The sequence below is a fragment of the Apteryx rowi genome, unplaced genomic scaffold (genome assembly GCF_003343035.1).
Source record: "Apteryx rowi isolate R43461 unplaced genomic scaffold, aptRow1 scaffold_141, whole genome shotgun sequence".
Taxonomy (NCBI): Eukaryota; Metazoa; Chordata; class Aves; order Apterygiformes; family Apterygidae; genus Apteryx; species Apteryx rowi.
The window spans coordinates 1,627,595-1,646,395 of NW_020447653.1; the positions used below are offsets into that span (position 1 = coordinate 1,627,595).

The 18,801-nt window shown below is 68.0% G+C and overlaps 1 protein-coding gene across 1 annotated transcript in view; it reads left to right on the forward strand.

Moving 5' to 3' along the window:
- PHLDB1 (pleckstrin homology like domain family B member 1) overlaps positions 1 to 18,639 on the forward strand; it is a 28,205-nt gene extending 9,566 nt beyond the window's left edge. The window contains exons 6-21 of the mRNA XM_026057904.1: positions 72 to 270; positions 1,665 to 1,931; positions 2,014 to 2,151; positions 2,443 to 2,580; positions 5,596 to 5,724; positions 7,557 to 7,712; positions 7,815 to 7,925; positions 8,283 to 8,372; positions 12,376 to 12,492; positions 12,693 to 12,795; positions 14,957 to 15,248; positions 16,106 to 16,196; positions 16,285 to 16,431; positions 16,609 to 16,828; positions 16,961 to 17,046; positions 17,362 to 18,639. Coding sequence (XP_025913689.1) covers positions 72 to 270; positions 1,665 to 1,931; positions 2,014 to 2,151; positions 2,443 to 2,580; positions 5,596 to 5,724; positions 7,557 to 7,712; positions 7,815 to 7,925; positions 8,283 to 8,372; positions 12,376 to 12,492; positions 12,693 to 12,795; positions 14,957 to 15,248; positions 16,106 to 16,196; positions 16,285 to 16,431; positions 16,609 to 16,828; positions 16,961 to 17,046; positions 17,362 to 17,502 — 2,425 coding nt within the window. The 3' untranslated portion in view covers positions 17,503 to 18,639. The remainder of the gene's footprint in view (positions 1 to 71; positions 271 to 1,664; positions 1,932 to 2,013; positions 2,152 to 2,442; positions 2,581 to 5,595; positions 5,725 to 7,556; positions 7,713 to 7,814; positions 7,926 to 8,282; positions 8,373 to 12,375; positions 12,493 to 12,692; positions 12,796 to 14,956; positions 15,249 to 16,105; positions 16,197 to 16,284; positions 16,432 to 16,608; positions 16,829 to 16,960; positions 17,047 to 17,361) is intronic.
- The last annotated feature ends 162 nt before the right edge of the window (positions 18,640 to 18,801 follow it).

Here is an 18,801-nt window from a genome sequence, read left to right on the forward strand (position 1 = left end):
ACGCGGGCCGGCAGCCCCGCGTCCGAGCTGCCCCCGGCACGACGCCCCGGCGCCCTGAGCCCCGCACACAGCCTGGGCTCGCTGGCCGTGCCCTCGCCCCAGCAGAGCCCCCGCGCCCACCGCAAGCTCTCGGGGGAGCTGCGGCCGCCGGCCGGCCTGCGGGAGCGCAAGAACAGCATCACCGAGATCAGCGACAACGAGGACGAGCTCCTGGAGTACCACCGGCACCAGCGCCAGGAGCGGATGCGCGAACAGGAGATGGAGCGCCTGGTGAGCCGCGGGATGGGACGGGATGGGGCGCGGGGACGGGCACGGGGCGGCCGTGGTGGTTGCAGGGGATGAGGGTCTCTGCCTTGCCGAGCCCAGCTTTCTGCAGCCTGGTAAATACGGGCATGCACCCTGAGCTCCAGCTGCTGTGCGAGTGCAAGCGTTGGTGCCCCCGCCACAGGCTGTGCATCAGTGCCGGCGGAGTGGGGCCTGGCCAGGGCGCAGCGGCCACTGCAGGTCGTTGCGCACTCAGGCATCTGGGGGGCCGCGTCTCCCCCCGACGCCAGCGCCGCCCGCCCAGGCGCCCTGTGGCCGGCGAGGGCTGTGCGGATGCTGTTCCCGGCGGGCGGCCGTGGGGAGGCTTTGTGGGCATCGCGCCGCTATATTTAGGGCCCGGATAGGGTTTTTATAGAGCGAGCAGCTGCCTGGGTGGGGCTTGCTGTGCATCTGCCTGCCTTGGGCCAGGAGGGGTGGCGTGCAGCGCTGCCCTTGTTTTCCCAGGGAGGGCACCGGCACCGGCACTGGCATGGCATGGCAGCACCCGCTGCCCGGCACCCGGTGGTCGCTGCTGGCTCGCGGCCCCAGCGTGTGCGGGAGGGGTGCGGGCTTGTGGCGTCGCATGGCCCTGCGGCACGGCGGGGTGCTGCCCCCTGCACCGGGCAGCACGGCGGGGAGGCCGGCTCTGTGCGCCGGAGCCGCCGGGCCGGGGCGCGGGAGCCGTGTTGGCTCAGCCCTGACTCACACCGTGCTCAGACAGCCTGAATCACCATCCAGAAATAGCCCCGTGCGGCGTGCACGGCCAGCACTGCTGTCTCTAATTAGCCTGTCTCTGGCTGCAGGCCGTCGCCTGTGCCCGCAGTGGGCGGGCAGGCGGGCTCCCCTCGCCGGCCGCGGTGCCTGCAGGTGGGTTGGGGGGCTGGTGCAGCGCTGCCCGCCCGCCATGGCCACCGTGCAGGAGGCTTCTTGGGGTGGCCGGAGCCGCCGGCCGGGGCAGTGCGGCTCCCGCGCTCCCTGTGTGCCGGGGCTGGTGCCGACCCTGGGCAGGGGGAGGGCCGGGCGCCTCCGCGCAGCCACATCCCTCGCGCTGCTCCTGCAGCTCCCCGGCGCTGCAGAGGTGAGGGGAGGGAGGGCCGGGGCAGGCATGCATCCGGCCCGCAGCCTTTCTCTGGCGTCTGCTGGGTGCTGGGCTGGCTCGCGCCGCCCTCGTCCAGCACGGCCCCTCTGCCCTCCCCGGCCGTGCAACCCCAAGCCCTGGGCGAGGGCACAGCAGCCACGTGCAGCGGGAGCCTGCAGTACCCCAAGGGTGTGCAAGCGTACGCGCCGTGCCGGCTGCTGCAACGGCTCTCGGCGACGGGCACCAGGGTGCTGCAGGATGGCGCTGACTGTGCCTCCCGCAGGAGCGGCAGCGCCTGGAGACCATCCTCAACCTGTGCGCCGAGTACACCAAGACGGACGGCGCCGAGCTGGGCGACGCGCACCGGGCACTCTTCGCTGGCGACACGGAGGCCCCCGCCGGCCGGCGGGCACCCAGGGGCACGGCCACCGTGGGGCTGGGGCGCGCTGCAGAGGAGCTGGGGGCCCTGCGGCATGGGGAGAGCCTGGAGCGGTCGGACGAGGAGAACCTGAAGGAGGAGTGCAGCAGCACGGAGAGCACCCACCACGAGGTGAGGGGCTGGGGCGGCCGTGCTGTGCTGTGCGGCGCGTGGCCGTGCCGTGCCACGCTCTGCTGACCTGCCCTGTCCGCAGCACGAGGAGCTGGCAGGCCCCCGGGCCACGGAGGCGCACCGTCTGGAGGAGGAGCGAGCCTGTGTGCTCGGCCACCTGGATGAGCTCAAGGGCCGCGTCAAGGAGCTGGAGCAGCAGCTGCAGGAGACGTCGCGAGAGGTGAGGGGACGGGGCGCCGTGGGGCCCAGGGCACGTCCTGCCAGCCCGCACCTTTGCTGTTCCAAGTCGTCAGGCTGCAGCCTGCCCTGCACCTTGCTGCGATGGACTGCGGCTCATGTCTGATCCCGTGGGCACCGTGCACGGTGCCAGACCTGCTGAGCTGAGGCCCTTAGGCACAGCCTGGACCCAGCTGGGCACCTCCCAGCCTGTGCGTGCCGGCGGGGCCCGACTGGGCTTGGGGGAGCAGGGGAGGGCTGGGACGGTTGTCCTGAATTGGCCGTGTCTGCGCAGGCGGAGATGGAGCGGGCACTGCTGCAGGGCGAGCGGGAGTCGGAAATGGTGCGGCTGCAGCAGGAGCAGGAGGTCGTGCAGCAGCTGCAGGAGAAGCTCTCGCACCTGGACTCCAGCATCCGGAAGGAGCGGGACAAGGTAACCGCCAGGCAGGGCCCCCCCTTTTGGGTCTGAGGGGCCAGGGCCCAGGCTGCGGCGTGCCCTATGCAGCCCTGACCCTCTGGAAGCCTGTTCCTGGCGCTGCACTGCCACGGGCCGTGCGCCTGGCCCTGGAGGAAGACGGCAGCTGCCCCGTGTGGCAGTTTTCCCCTGGGGAGCACGTTCTCCCGTCCCCGGGGTCTGCTGGGGCATCGAGGTGGCGCCTGGGAGTGCCGGCTCCATGGGGCCCACGCTGGGCGTTTGCACGCACGGGTGGGAGCCGCTGGTGCATCCGGAGGAGGAAGGGGAGGGGGCTCCGGGCTCGTGTCGTGGGGGTCTGTCTGCCCATCTGTCTGGGGCTGCTGTGGTGGTTTCCAGAGCCCTGCCGGAGCAGGGCAGGGCCTGATGCTGCGGATGCGTTTCGGCGGTCGTCTTTTGCACTTGCTGGATCTTGCTGGGAGGCACCCGCCGCGGGGCTGTCCCTCTTGGCTGCCGCCTCCAGCGGGCAGTTCCTGGGTTCGTGGTCCTCGCGCTCCCTGCTTCCTGCCCTCGGCCGGGTGAAGGAGGCTTGCAGCGAGTTTGCCAGGTCTCCTGCCCATCAGGGCATCTTCAAGTGCTTGTGCACGGTGGTGGTGACTGCTGTGGCATTTAGCTTGCTGGAGAGGTCGTGTCTTCCCTTTGAAAGCGTTTTCCAGCTGTGGCCAGGAAACCACTTGGGGTCTGTAACTCCCCAGCCTGATGGCTGGGAAGCAGGTCTCAGAGGGTGGGCTGGGCGCCCTCCTCCCCCTCTCCCTGCCGGGCCGGGACTCGTGTCTGCCRCAGTCTCCGTGAGAGGGGAGACCCTGGCTCGCCTTTCTGCAGGCGCGCCCCGCTGTGGGGAGAGACCTGGACGCAGCACCCGGCTGGGCACGTCAGGCGTGCGTCGCGCTCAGCACCGGCACGCTCCTCCCCGCCGGCGAATCCCCTCTGCTGCCGCCCTGCAGCCCGCCGGGCAGGGGGCTCTCGGGCCCCGCTGGGGGGAGGCGCAGCTCCGGGCAGGCTGCTCCACAGCGTGGGAGCCCAGCTCGGTGCGGCTGCCCTCCGCGGGAGCCTTTGCCGTGGTGCCGCGGGAGCTCGCCCTCACCGGGCATGGATGCTCTGGTGAGCCCTGCCCTCCCCGGGGTGCCCCGGCGGGCAGCAGCCCGGCAGCACCGCAGCTGCAGATGCCTGCAGCCCGCATTGCTCGGCTGCTRGGACTGAGCTGCCACTGGCACATCCCGGGGGGCCGGGCAGCACTACCTCCACAGCATTTGGGGGTCTGGTTTTGTTTTGTTTTGTTTTTAGTTTTCCAACCCTTTACCAAAGCCTCTAGTGAAGGTCAACCCTGTGCAGAGCTAGGAGAGCAGCAAAAAGAAATCACACTCCTGAAATCTGCTGGCTTAACCGCTTGCTTTCCTAACCAGGCCGCACTAACTTGCTCTAACAGTGCCCCTCTGAAGCCTACCTCTGCACGCCTGGAGCCTCGGGTGCCTGTGGCACGCTGCGCCCAGCCAGCAGGCTGCCCTGCCTGCGCTCCGGCTTGTCTCCTGGCCCAGCCTCCGGAGGAGCGCGGAGCGCCGGCGCTGCCACCTGCGCTGGCTGCCCTCGGTCTCTGTTAGTGCAGCGTGTGTTTGCGCGGGTGTGTGAGCAAGGAGCACGTGTGGTCGCAGTGTTTTCCTGTTCCTCAGCGATGCTGAGCTGCAGCGGTGCGGCTCTGGGGTAGCAGCAAGGAGAGCCAGGGAGCGGGTCCGCTCGCTGCCCCACGCGGAGCCCGGGAGGCCCCGGGCGCTCGCCTGTGTGTCTGTGGGCAGTATCAGGTCGTGAGGAGCTGCTCGGGTGGCTCAAGGCACCAGGCCGCCGGCCCCGGGAGGGCCAGCCTGGCCCCTGCGCCTCCGGCAGCGTCTTAGCGAGGGCAGGCTGCATCCCCGCTCCCCGCTGGCACTCCCGGGGAGGTAGTGCGCGCCTGCCCAGCAGGGACCAGCTGTGCCCGGCGCTGGGGTGCTGGCGCACCAGCAGCGGTGGCAAGGGCAGCAGGCAGCTGTGGGGGCGAGGGGAGCGCGGGGCCCATTGGCGCTGAGATGCACCGAGCTAGGCGTGCAGAGCGGGCCCTGCTTGCATGGACACTTCTGTGCTAGGAGCAGAAATGGACTGTGTCCGTGCGCCTACAGATAACGTGATGTTGTTATCTGAAATGCTGAGCGGTGGCAAACCCAGTGCACACCCAGCTAGTGAAAGATGCGTGTGAAATTTGCACCTCAAGGCAGATCATTCCCAGGCAGGCATTGCTTTGAAGACTTGCAGGAGTTTGCAGGGTCTCGTCACAGTGTCTGCTGTCTGTATCTGCTCTGCCACTAACCTGCTGAAGTGAAATCTGAAAAGCTCCGGAGGGCCAGCGGAGCAAAACGCTTATTAACCGAGGAGACGTTGGATCTCAGTCTCGTTTTCACTGCTGTCCTGCCGGCACCCAAAGTGCTGGACATCCCTTCCCGTAGAGAAGGGCAGTCTGTGGCTGCTTAGCCCACGTATTGGGCCTTCTCGGTTAACTGACCGCAGCCTGGGTGCTGAGCGCTCGTTAATGAAAATATATAACCGTTATGCCCAAGATCAATGTCCATAACGCAAGGGGCCTGTGGCATTGGCTGGATCCGGGGAGGCCCGCAACGGAGGCTGCACAGACGCCCACCAGATAGAGCCATTTGCAGCACTGGGCCATCTTCATGCGCCCTACGAAGCCCATAGCTGGGCGTGCTGCTGTGAAACACGAGCCTGAGGTCCAGTCCCAGCCCTCGCCACGGCAAGGCAGCCTGGCCCGGGCGGCCGGCGCCCTTCGCTTTCTCGATTTCCCAGGGAATTTCTGCCTCCCCCTTCTCTCTGCCTGAGCCTGTCTAACTGCAGCTTCTGCATGGCGCGGATTTGAGAAGTGTGTTTTCTCTCTTTTTTGTTTTGTTTTTTTGTTTTGTTTTGTTTTTTGTTTTGTTTTGTTCTCCCCCAATTCAGGAAAGGGCAAGGCTTGATGCTGAAAGGAAGGAGCTAGCGAAACTCCAGGCGCTTTACAATGAGTCGAAGAGCCAACTCGATAACTGCCCTGAGTCAATGCGGGAGCAGTTGCGGGACCAGATGAGAAGGGTCAGTGTTTCACCCCCCCTTCTGGACCAGGGCCCACCTCCCTCTGCTCCAGCTTAGGCCAGCTCTGCCCCGGCAGCGGGGGCCGCGCCGAATGCTTCGCACCCGGGGCGGAGGCAGCTGGCGCCTGCACCACCCTCTCGGTAAGCTCGCCGCTCGCCCGGCCCGCCGCGCTGTGCCGCAGCGAGGCTGCACGGGAGCAGCGCCAGGCACCGCTGCCTGCTGCCGCCGCTGCTCCGGCACTCACGGGCAGCAGCGCGCAGTGATGTCCTGGCCCCTGCTGCCTGCGCSGCGCAAGGAGAAGCGCAGTGGCCCCCGCCGCGTCCCCAGCGGGCCGGGTCTGCCGCGCACCGCCGGCTCAGGGGCACCGGCAAGCAGCTCCCTGCAGGCAGCAGGATGCCTCGTGCGGGCCGCCCTGCTCCGGGAGCGCCTCTGCCGCCGGCGAGGTGCCACCCGGCGAGGGGGGACGCGGCAGGGTCCCGTCCCAGGGCTGCCGGCGCTCGGCTCCCGCAGAGCCGGCGCGCAGTCCCAAGGCGAGGGCAGGCGGGAGCTTCGGGAGCTCTGTGCTCGCGCGCGTCTGTTCTCAGCTCCTGCCTGTGAGTGTTTGTTTATACAGTCCGGTCAGTTTGTGTTACTGTTGGTCTGCAGCATTTTCCCCGTTATCTGGCATTTCCTAGCCGTGGCTGACCTGCCTCAGCCTSTGGCTGGGACGTGCCCAGTCCTTGCAGCGCAGACGAGCCAAACTGCTGCTCACAGCCTGCTTGGGACGCTTTCTCCGGCTGGCTGGAGCCAGCCCAGGCTGAATATGGCTGGGTTTCCAGCAGTGCTGCCTGCAGTGAGGGGTGTGCAGACTGTGGGACGGGTCCGTCGCTGGCACTGCCCCGACTGTGGGCAGTGCGGTGCTGCGCTTGTGCAGGGGGCGGCACGCTGCCCTCCAAGCGCTACCCTGGGCACAGGACGAAATGCGTCCCCACGGGAAACCTGGGCCAGGTGTCAGAAAAAACAGCAGGGGAAAGGCCTTGCGGATGGCTCTGGCCGCTGGGGCAGCATTTACAGACCCCGAAGCCCAGCCTGGGTGATGCACCAGTGCGTGAGGGCGGAGGGGACCGAAGGCTGCTGGTCGCAGGCAGCGTGGTGCTCACCCATCGTGGGCTCTGCCTCCCGCACGGGTGCCTGCGTGGCCAGGGCCGCATGCCATGCGACGGTGGCCACACCAGCACACTGTGTTTCCCTGCTCAGGCCACCGCCGCGGCCCAGAGCTCGCCGTGGGGAGCTGGTCCCCAAGGGTACCCAGCTGGGTGAGTGTCCCGGTGCTGCCTGGCTGCCGCAGGGCACTTGCCGCAGGAGGGGAGTGCTCTGACCTGGCCCGTGCCTGGTGCCTGTGCATCCAGCTCCTTCCCCAGCAAGGCAGGCTGGGGCTGCCTGGTGGCGCCTATGTTACCGCCGGCGTTGGTGCATGTCCCTGCCTGCTCAGCCAGGAGGGTGGCTGCTGGCCGCCCCGGCCACCCCGGCGCTGTTGGCTTCCCGGCTGGCGGGGCCGCAGTGAGCCCGGTCCCTGCATCCCCGTGCTGCCCTCTCCTCTTCATGGGCTGCGCTGCAGGCACCCGGAGCAGGCCAGCATCCGTGGGAGCAGGGCCCCTGGACCAGCCTGGCGCCCCAGCCCTTCTGCCGGGGATGGCGAACACCACGTGGTCCCTGTTTGCTCTCGGAGACCCGCCTGGCCTCGCAGCAGCCCCAGCCTGGCCCCGTGCCCGCGGCGCTGGCGCCGCTGCCACCACGGAGCAGCCCGCCCCATCCGCAGGCTCTGAGCAGCTGCCGCGCTTGTGTGTCCCAAGGAAGCGGAAGCCCTGGAGACGGAGGCGAAGCTATTTGAAGACCTGGAGTTTCAGCAGCTGGAGAAAGAGAGCCGGCTCGAGGAGGAGCGCGAGGCGCGGGGCCAGCAGCTGCTGCAGAGCAGGGCCGAGTACCACCGCAGCATCGCCAAGAGGAAGGTGGGGAGGGGGCAGCGGCGGGCGGGCAGGGCCGGCCCCGGCTGCATGTGCCGCGCCGTCGGCAAGGGCCGCTGCCCGCTTAGCCCTGCGCTCGCTCCCCAGGAGCGGGTGGCTGCGCTGGATGCCCAGGCTGCCCAGATGCGGCTGCAGAGCGCCCAGGAGGCCGAGCGCCTGGCCAGGGAGAGGAACGGCGTCCTGCAGCTGCTGCAGCAGGTACTGCTGCTGGCGGGGAGGCAGGTGGGGGTCCGTGTGCCTGGCCCTGTGATGCCTGCGCCAGCGGCACGGCCCTGCGCGTGCACCGCAGCCCTTGTGCACGCTGCCGGCAGGGAACAGAGGTGCTGGTGGTGCAGCGCTGACCCAGCGGTTCCCTCTGCTAGAGGGAGAAACCTGGAGCTGGACCCCTGCACCGAGGCACTTGGCTGCAGCACCCAAACGCGGGGCCAGGCCTAAGGCAACGGCATTGTCGAGGCTCAGACACGATGGTGCCTCCTCTTACAGCGGGGCTGCATGAGCCTGAGGTGCCAATAACTCCTGTTGCTCTCTCTGCCCTTGCTGTCACCACGTGCTCAGGAGAAGGAGAAGCTCGCGTCTTTGGAGAGGCGGTACCACCTCGTCACAGGCGGCAGGAGCTTCCCCAGGATGTCACCGGCTCTCAAAGAGGTAACCGGGGGCGCAGGACAGTCCCTCGAGCTGTGCTTGCAGCACATGCGGTGGCGGTGCGGAGGCTGGCGTGGTGCGGAGCCCAGGTGCCGCAGGCCGGGCTGGTGGGTCTACCCGCACAGAGCCCGCCGCAGCCCAACCCGTGCCAGCAACGRCTCCTCCGCTCCCCCTTCCTCCAGGCTGCCCATGAGGAAGCAGCTGCCGGCTCAGCGCGGCTGCCGAGCACCTCCCGGCCTCGTCCCAGTGGCTCGAGGGACAGCGCAGGGCTCGCTCCTTGCTGGTGCCGGGGACCCTGTCCCGTTCGTGCCCATGGYGGTGGGGGGGGGCGCTGGGGGTGCCCTGCTGCTCTGGATGTCGGGAGCAGTGGGTGTGTGGGGCTGGTGCAGGGCGCCCTGCCGCCTGGGGCTGCTCCGCGGCCACGTGTCCTTGGTGGCTCTGGACTGGGGGCCCTGCGGGACCCCCTGTGCGCGGCCGGCCCAGTGGGTCACATCCCGCTTCCCGCCCGGGAGGGGGGCGGCGGGGGCTCCCACAGCCTCGCYGTGCCTGGTCCCKCATTGCCCATGTGGTCTTTGCCCTCCAACAGGAGACACTTCATATCTCAGAGCCTTATGAGCTGCTGGAGGGAGCTAAGCCCCCGAGCCCCCTGCCAGGAGCAGCCTCCTTAGCTTCTCCTCCCTGCGCCCGCTCCTACCCCAAGGCACAAGAGGTAACGACACTAACTGCATGTGCTTGCTCGCTTGCCGCTCCACGGGGCCTGTGCGGGCGGGCCGAGCTGCTGCATGATGGCCAGCAAACAGCCTGGCAGCCACGGTGGCCACCAGACCCCTTAAACAGACTAACGTGGCTTTTGGGCAAGACTTGAGGCCTGCAGGGAAGCATGTCGGAATGACGCGGCTAGGTTATTTCTCATGTAGCTGCCTGGTGTCTGAGCGCATTCACCCTCTGAGGCTGAGCTGGCTCCTTGTTTCGATTGCTTTGAGCTTCCTTCATCTCCGCGGCTCTCCTGAGCTGGCTCGGCACCCTGCTCTTGCTGCCAGCTCCGTGCTGCAGGCTGCAGCTTTAGCCCCAACACAGTGCTGCATTGCAAAGGGACGTCTGTGCCCTGCCCTTCTCCCACCCACTTACCTGCGGGCTGGGGACTTTGGGATAGCATCCCTTCAGATCCTGCTGTCCTGCCCTCCCCCCAAAAAAGAACAAGCCCCCAAAATTCATGGCAGTCTTTAGATCAGAGAAGTGAAGCAGCGGCTTCTAAGCTGGCTGGCAGGATGCTTAGTTGTGAGTTTCTGCCACTGCCTAAGCAGCGTGAGTCCGTGGCAGTCGGCTCCGTTGGTGAGGTTTCCCAGCAGGCGCTAATGCTCCTGCGGCTGCGGGGTGCTCTGCCGGGCAGCTGGGCTCTGCAGGGGCCCTGCTCCCGGTATGTTGCTGGGGCTGGATCATGTGCAGCAGCAGCGCTGCCAGCCGCTGCCTGCCATCCCCGCTCTTGCTTTAACTGGTGCCGCTGGCGGTGGGCACCCAGGGCTCTCCCGCTGCCAGGGCAGCCCGTGGTGGCTACGTCATGTGTTGAGCACAGCGTGCTCGGGGTATCGGGGCAGCGCCCGGGCCCCTGCTCCTGCGGCTGCGTGCAGCAGAGCGTGCCCGCTGGGAGCGGAGCTGCTGGCCCGCTTCGTGTCCAGGCAGCGCTCGGGGCCTTGCGCTTGGGGCCGGTGGGGCCGAGCCCAGCACCCGGGCGCCTTGCTACCAGGGCGGCACCGCGCACCAGGGTGGCTCTCCGGGGGCTGCAGCTGCGCACGAGGGGCAGGCGAGGCAGCAAAAGGCTCGGCCAGCAGAGGTGGGGCATGCGTGTGCGGGCGCAGGGAGATGCGCTCCTGCTTTGTGGTCGGTGCCATGAGGTCAGTGCATGGCTCTAACTCTCCTCCTTCTCCTCCGCCGTGGATTTCTAGGAGTACATGAGGCTGTCTGACGTTTTCAGGTTCTACAGCAGTGCGTGCGGCCCCAGCCCGGACACTAAAGCTTCCGCTGCTGCCCCTGCTGCTGCTCCGTGCTCTTTCTTGCTTGCTGTACCTCCCGCAGCCGACGAGGTACCTGCTCCAGAGCATGCTCGGGTCTGCTTCCCCGGGTCGCCTGCCCGTCCCTGGCAGCTGCTGTGGGCTGGCCGCGCGGCCGCCTCGCATGCCCTGGTGCTCAGAGCTCGCCTCTTCTCCGGGCTGGGCGAATCGTCTGGCTGCAGCTGGGCAGGGAGTAGAGGCTGGAGTGACACACTGTCCTTGCTGGGGAGCATTCCCATCTGCTCCAGAGCGGGGTTTGCCGGCTGGGACAGTGGCCGGGGGGCTGAGGAGCAGAGCATGGTGTGCTGAGCGGGCCAGTCCACTGCAGGTCAGACCTGCTGGTCTGGGAAAAGCACTCACGGGGCGCCCGTGGGGCTTTGGCCGCTGGTCCCACGCGAGGAAGGTGTGCAAGCAGGCAGCTGGACCTTCATCTGCCGGACCTCTTGTCGAGGTTCCCACTGAGTGCGCTGCAGAGCCAGGGCAGCGCCAGCAGCAGCTCGCCCCCTCCGTGGGCCCTTGCACCCTCTCCCTGGGGTCGCGTTCCGGAGCTGCCTGCTCATGTCTCTGTGTGGGTCTGTCCCTCTGGCTCTCCTTGCTCCGAGCCTCTTCTCCGTGTTTACTCTGCTTCTCTCTGCCCAGTACGTGACCGTTGAGCAGCTCTCAGGGATCCTGGGCAGCGCCCGCGCCCCTGCCGCTTCCCCGCTGGGCTGTGCCCCTCCGGCTCCTTCGTCCTCGGGCTGCATTCCTCCTCCTGTGCCGCCTCTCTCTTCTCCCTCCGTCTCCGCAGAGGTTTGTGTGCTGCGTTCCCTCCCTTGCTCTTGAGCCCGCCCTGGGGCGCTGGCAGGCTGCGGGGCCGATGCAGCCATGCCTGCAGCCAGTGCCCGTGCACTGCTGCAGCGGTGGGGACTGAGCGCTGCCACGGCGGCCGTGCAGCCTCTGGCCCCAGGCTTCAGGAGCGGGCTACCCCGGCCGCCAGGCATGCTTCAGCCCTGCCGCATCGCTCGCCGCTGGGCTGCACCGCGTGGCACCCTGTGGCGGCAGGACGGACTGGCGTTCGCTGGCCCTCCAAGTAGCCAGGAGCCCTGAGGCTGCTGGATGTGGAGCCAGGGCCTGCCCGCCGCGTGCTGGGACCCGTGGGGCTGCCCTTGCTCGCTGGGGCCTGGGCGTGGGGCAGGGATGCTCTGATCCTCTTGGTGTGCGTCTCCCTCTCGCTGCATTTCTCTGTCCGTGCCTCCTCTCCTGTCTCATGCGTTGTCTCTCTTCAGATGGAGCAGCAGCTTCAAGGGGGCCCAGTGTGGCTCCCAGCCCTTGATTTAGAGAAGTGGTACCAGGAGGTCATGGCTGGCTTTGAAGCCTCCTCCCCTGTCTCTCCTCCTTCTTCCCCTCCTCCACTGCCTGCTAAAGCTCACTCTTCTCAAAAGCCTCTCCAGGTAATGCCCTGCTCCCCGGCGCGGGCGTGCAGGGGCAGCGGGGCAGCCTCGGCGCTGTGCATGGTGCGCAGAGGGCTGCGGGCTGCCGAGCGGCAGTGCGGCCGCGTGCAGCTGCCTGCCCGGGCCCTGGAGCTGCATGTGCTCCAGGCGCCACCGCGACCTGGGGCAGCATGTTTTCCTTCGTACTGGCATTGCACTGCGAGCTCTGCTGGCACTTGAGATGTGCCAGTGGGCCGGGAAAGCCGACCTGGCGGGCATGGGCTCCCCGTGGGGGCAGCACCAGCCTCCACCAGAGCCCCAAGACCCGTGCAGAGCCCAGCAGCCGGGACGGTCCCTGCTCCCATGGGCTCTGCCTCCCTGCGACAGGGCTAGCCAGCGTGTCCAAAGGATGCATTTCCTCCTGCCACGGCGGGAGCACGGCAGTGTGCTCTGCAGTGCCGGGCTGGGGAGAGCTCGTGCAGCCCCCCCATCCAGCCAGGGGGTTCAGGGCCTCCCCTTCCTGTCTCAGCGCTGCCTCTTTGTGCCCAGGTCTATCGTGCCAAAATGGAGAGCGACGCAGGCACCGTTGCCCCTCGGATGAAGAGCGGGACCCCCTCGTCCTCGCAGCTCAACATCTCAGTGCTGGGGCGCAGCCCCTCACCCAAGGTACGGCCGGGGAGGGAGCCGCACTTCTTGCCAGGGCCGCTCCCGGCTGGGGGACGGCCGCCTCTGGGGCCGGGGGCACGCGGGGACTGGCCCGTGCAGCCCCTCCGTCGGCTGGCCGGCTCCCAGCTGCGTGGTGCCCAGCCCCTGTCCTGGCCACCTGGCTGGAGGCATCTCTTCACTGCGTGCTGTCCTGCCCCCAGGGCCCCCTGCACCCCCCGAGCAGCACGGGCAGCCTGCCGCGCAACCTGGCAGCCACGCTGCAGGACATCGAGACCAAGCGCCAGCTGGCCCTGCAGCAGAAGGGTAAGTGCCAGCTCCGTGCGCGTCCCGGGGGCTGCAGGGAGGGTGGCTCCTGCCTGGGATGTTGCTCTTTGCCGTGCGGGTCTCCAGCGCCCAGCGCGTTGCTCGGGCCGGACACTAGACAAGAGGAAGGGAGACGCGAGGTCCCTGTGGTAGGGAGCCCAGCTCCTCCTCCCGCATGGCAGGAGCTGTTTGCTGTTGTGCCCGACAAGGACGCAGCTGGGCAGCCGACTGCTGCTGCCACCCTGCCCCTTCCCAGCCGCCCAGGGTGCTTAGGGCTGCTGTCGGCTCTGGGCTTTGGCTGCACTATGGCCTCTTTGCCAGCACCTGATCTCCCCTGGAGGAAGGAGAGGGGCGAGCCGGCAGCAGGGCTCTGAATGCATCTGGGGGTCTCCGGGGCCAGCCCTCCCTGGTGGAGGAGGCGCACAGCCAGTCCTGGGGGCCGTGCACCCACAGCCCACCGGGTCGACACGTGCCTGGAGGACATGCGCCCGGGCTTGGGGGTCGGGGCTGCCCCCATCGTCTGCTAGTGTGGCTGCTGGGAGTTCATCCAGCCCCTCTGCAGTTCTCTGTGCAAACGGCAGCACTGGGCTCCTCTGTGCCGGGTGGCAGCCCCTGTCCCCTCCCTGGCTCGTGGCTGCTGCCAAGCGGCATGGGTGGCTGTCTCGCTGCAGTGCCCCGGGTGGCGGGGGCTGCCAAGGGGCACTCGGGTCTGTGCTGCCCACCACGCCGCGCTGCGCTGTGCTGGGGCACGGCCCCTCTGCGGGCAGCTTGGTGCGCCACCCTCGCTCGGGTGCTCCCTGGGCAGCTGCGGTTTGGGACGTGGTGCCTCTCTCATGGTCTCTTGCTTTCCCCCCCTCTCCCCCCCCCCCTCAACTCCCTTCACCTGATGGCATGCCTGCAGCCGACCCACTCCCAGCAGAGTCCCTGCAGCTAGGCGATGCATCAGGTAGAGACATGGAGCGGCTTGGACGCCCTAGAGTAGCCTGGAGGCAGCAGCATGGCTGTTTGCTGGCATCTCCTGCCGTGGAGGGGGAGGGAGGGGCCCAGTCAGCCCGGGGCCCCAGGATGCCTGTGGTGTCCCCGGTTGTGGAGGGACCAGCCTGCACGTCCCCAGCCCACGCCGATGCCCTGTCCCACAGAGCGAGCCATGGGGCAAGAGCCTGGAACAGGGAGCCAGGCTGGGAGAAGTGCCCTGCACCTGCCCAGGGGCACTGGGAGCCTGCTCGTGCCTCCTTGGCCTCCTGAGCATCCCCGTGCGGTGAGGGCCTGGCGCCTCCTGCCACTCTCTGAGCCTGCCCAGGCGTTTGTGCCTGCCAGGGAGCGAGAACGTCTCAGGAGCCTGCTGCCTTGTCCCGGCACCCCAGGGCCACRGGACCCCCGGGCCGGATCTTCCTGCTCCCCCAGGCTTTGGGATGGTGCAGTTGATGGGCTTGGCAAGTGCAGTCCCAGCTGCTCCCCCTGCGAACGCTTTGCCCAGCTCTGCTCCCGCCAGCCGGATGCATGTGCCCCTTCGGCTGCTCCTGCTGTGCGTGCATCTGAGCTCGGTCCGGTCTTTGTGAGCTGCTGCCCTGGAGAGCGCGCCTGGCTGCGTGTGCCTCTCCCGGGAGGGTGTGCTGGCACGTCAAACCCGGGGCCAGCCGGGCCAGCAGCTCCCACAGCTGCCCCGCAGGCAGCAGCTCTGCACTGCAGCTCCCTGCCGGAAGGGTGCTGCACCGAGGGCAGCCGCCGTGCTGCCCGCGGGGCCGGACCTGCAGCGCCCGCCTGCACCCGCCGCCCTCCCACCCTGACTCGCGCAGCGCTGCCGCAGCGGGGAGCACAGCATGCTGCCCGCCAGCAGGCACTGGCTGGCACGTGGGCCCCAGTGCGGGCTTGGGCACGCCTGCTGCGGCACCCCGTGCGAGCACGAGCCAGGCTCGGCAGGGCACGGCAGGCTGCGGCGGACCCGGGCAGAGCCCTGCTCTGCCGGCGGGGCCGTGTCCTCCTGCCTGCACCCTGCTGCACGCTGCAGCCGGGGCGGCTGCCTGGGGCGCAGCCAGGGCTCCCCTCACAGCTGCAGCGGGGCGCGTGGCATGGCCCTCCTGGCTGGGGCTGTGCCCCCCTCGGCACCCGGCGCTCCGCCCGCCCCGCTGAGCTGCCTCTGTTCTTCTTCCCGGGGCTGCAGGTCAGCAGGTGATCGAGGAGCAGAAGCGGCGCCTGGCGGAGCTGAAGCAGAAAGCGGCAGCCGAGGCGCAGTCCCAGTGGGAAGCCCTGCACGGGCAGCCTCCCTTTCCCCCCTCCTACCCTCCACTCATGCATCACTCCATCCTCCATCACCACCACTCCCATGGCATCGGGCCCCGGGCCGAGGAGCTGGACCACGCGTATGACACCCTCAGCCTGGAGAGCTCGGACAGCATGGAGACCAGCATCTCCACGGGCAACAACTCGGCCTGCTCGCCTGATAACATGTCCAGGTAATCCCGGGGCTTGCTCCCAGCCCCTGGGCTCAGCAGCCGGAGGGACGAGCCTGCTCCAGGGGTTACGTGTCCAGCTCGGCCCGGGAGCCCCTTGCCATGGGCACCTCGGCAGCCCCGTTGGGCAAGCCAGGTGGCTCCTTTGCAGCCGGCCAGCTCCGGGGGAGGCAGGTCCTGCTCTGAGGACAAGCAGGGCCTTGCAGAGGGCGTGCTGGCATTGCCGGTGTCTGCATGGGAACCGATTGCCTTGAGCTGTTTGCGGGCTGCTGTGACGCCTCCATTGCACCATCCTCCATCCCATGTTCACCCATAGCCTCCGCTGTCCGCAGGCAGCATCGGTTCTCCAGGGCTGGTCCTTGGGGCATGTGGTGAGAGGGCCGGGGCAAGGCAGTCCCATTCCTACCCACCCTTCAGGGGGCCTGCAAAAGGACGGGCAGCAGCAGAGCGCCTCAGCCTGGCGCTTGGACCAAGCCCTGGAAACCCCGAGTCCCTCTGTCCGCCCCACCTCTCACGGGCTGGGGTCGCTCATGCCAGAGGAAGGGCTCGTCCTCCTCCTGCGGGAGCCCCCAGGGCTGTTTGCGAGGAGACACTGGTGTCTCCCGGGACAGGGGAGCTTGCAGGCAGGTCGCCAGGGCGCTCTGGCTGTGGCTGGGTCGCAGCACGGATGCTGTGCCCGAGCGTGGCAGGATTCGACCCATGTGGGGGCCTCTGCCGGAGGCGGTGTGCCCTGCGTGGTACCTACGGTGCCAGCCGGCTGCGGTGCGGCCAGCGCGGGCCGAATGGCACCCGCTGCTGTGCTGGGCACAGGCTCCCCGTGCTGGGCCCATGCAGTGGCGGCAGCTCTGCTCGTCCTGCAGCGCCAGCGGGATGGAGGCAGGCAAGATCGAGGAGATGGAGAAGATGCTGAAGGAGGCGCACGCGGAGAAGTCACGGCTGATGGAGTCCCGGGTGAGCAGGGCACCGCTGCAGGTGCTGCCGCTGTGATGGGGCCGGGGAGCGGGGGGAGCCGCCGGGGCTGAGCGTCTTTGTGCCRCAGGAGCGAGAGATGGAGCTGCGGCGACAGGCGCTAGAGGACGAGCGCCGGCGCCGGGAGCAGCTGGAGCGGAGGCTGCAGGACGAGACAGCGCGTCGGCAGAAGCTGGTGGAGAAGGAGGTCAAGATGCGGGAGAAGCACTTCTCGCAGGTGCGGCGGCTTGGGCTGCGGCGCTCAGGCTCGTCCAGCCTCCGGGGGGCCTCATCCCGGTCGCTCCCTGCTCGGCTGGTGTTTGCAGGGCAGCGCCGGTGGGGGCACGGCTCTCCCCGCTGCTGCCACCCCGACCCAGCCCCGGCACCGCTTGCAGGGCTGCGCTGCTTTTTCTAGGCTCGGCCCCTGACGCGGTACCTCCCCATCCGCAAGGAGGATTTTGACCTGCGGATGCACATCGAGTCCTCAGGCCACAGCGTGGACACCTGCTACCACGTCATCCTGACGGAGAAGATGTGCAAGGGGTACCTGGTCAAGATGGGGGGCAAGATCAAGTCTTGGAAGAAGCGCTGGTTTGTCTTTGACCGCATGAAGCGCACAGTCTCCTACTACGTAGGTGAGTGCCCATCCCTGCCTGCCCGGCTCCCCGTCGGCAGCCCGGTGGCCCCGGTGCCCTTCCCTTCCCTGCGCCCCCTGCCCTGCCCTCGCCCACAGCGCTGGGGCTGACGCGGCTCCTTCTCTTGGGCAGACAAACACGAGACGAAGCTCAAGGGCGTCATCTATTTCCAAGCCATCGAGGAGGTTTACTACGACCATCTCCGCAGCGCTGCTAAGGTGAGGCCCGGGCCCTGCTCGGGGTGGGTGGGGGCGCTGCCCCCCGCGTGGGCAGCTGCCCGGCGCCCCGCGGGATGGGTCGGGCCGCTCTGCTGCAGCAGCCCCTCGCAGGGGCCTTGCAGGGGCTGTGGGCGTGCAATGAGCTGCCCCGATTTGGTGCTGCTGCTTCCTGTCAGCCCTGCTGGAGAAATGAGTGGGCTCAGCAGAGGGGAGCTGACGGTCATGCAGCCGCAGAGGGAAACGGGGGGTGCGTCGCCGCTCGGGGTGGGCTGAGCCCCTCCAGAAATGTTCATCCTGTCGTCATCTCCTCTGCAGAGCCCCAACCCCGCTCTCACCTTCTGCGTCAAGACCCACGACCGCCTCTACTACATGGTGGCCCCGTCAGCCGAAGCCATGCGCATCTGGATGGACGTCATTGTCACGGGGGCAGAGGGATACACCCAGTTCATGAACTGAGGGGCAGGAGGTGCTACGCGGGCTGCCCCTGGCCCGCCCAGCCTCCCCCAGTGCCGCCCATTGTGGGCTGGTGCCTTCCCTGGTGCAGGGGACCGTGCGCGTCCTTGTGGGCCCTCTCCCCGCGCCCCAGGACGCTCCAAGAGCTGCGGCTCGGTCTCCGTTTCAGGACGTTGCCCCCATGCAGGGCTTGGCTCTGTGCTCAGGCATCTCCCGCTGGTTCGTTCCCCTGCCGAGGGGGCCGACTCGCTCCCTGCGGGCGCTGGGCTGTAAGCCCTTTCCAGCCCCCGGCGTCTGTGAGCTTTAAGGACTCCTTTTTTAAGTACCACACGCAGACATGACACAACCCCTGTATTTTTATGCTGCAGCTGTCTGGGGGAGCCAGCGGTCATTTCGCCCCGTGCTCCGGCCTGCCCTCCATAAATACCCTGTGCTGTATGCTAACCCGAGCACTAGTGCAAAGGGCTGTGCACAGCCACGGCGCAGGAGAGCTGCCTCAATCCTGGCAGAAGCGCAGGGCACCRACCAGTGCAGCCACACGCCCAGCCAAGAGAATTTTTATGTGGATTTAAACAACAAACAAACATTTATTGGAAACATATCACAGCACTGAAAGGTACAAAGCGCAAAAGCTGCCAAAGACCTGACTCTTCTGGTGCCTGGGAGCCCAAGGCAGGGGCTGGGCGATGCTGGATCTCAGACCTACGCTGTTGAACTGCCGCCACGTTTCTTCGACGAGAGATGGCGTGGCCTTGCTGTGACACCGGCACCACTGACTCACCCTCCCACAATCGCCCCCAGTGCCAGGTCCTTTGACCCACTCCCCGGTGCCGGCACGCGGAGCCACTCTCCACGAGGGGCCAGGCTGCCGGCGGATGCCAGGGCCAGGAGCTGCCCTGGAGAGGCTTGTGTGGGAACACAGCAGGCACTGCCCCGGGACAGCGGGTGGCCAGAGTGCCTCGGGGCCAGCCATGCCGCAGGCCCTTCCTGCCCCGCAGGGCTGGTTTCGGAAGAGGGTGACTGTCCCTTCAGAGGAAGGGACTGTTTAGACCCCCACCTTGCTTCGGTAGCCTCAAACCCCTCTTTGTAAATTTTTTTTAACCAATGTATGTGACTCCCTCCTGCTGCGGCCAGGCCTGCCCTGGGCGGTCACAGCATGGGGGCGAGCTGCAGACCCATAAAGTGTTTTGTAAGGGCGTCTCCATGCCCCGCTGCGTGCCTGTGGGGGCTGAGCACGGTGTCCCAGCCCCCYTGGAGCTGCGCTCTGCAGCCTGCCAAGGTGGGGGGCTCTGGGAAGGGCCT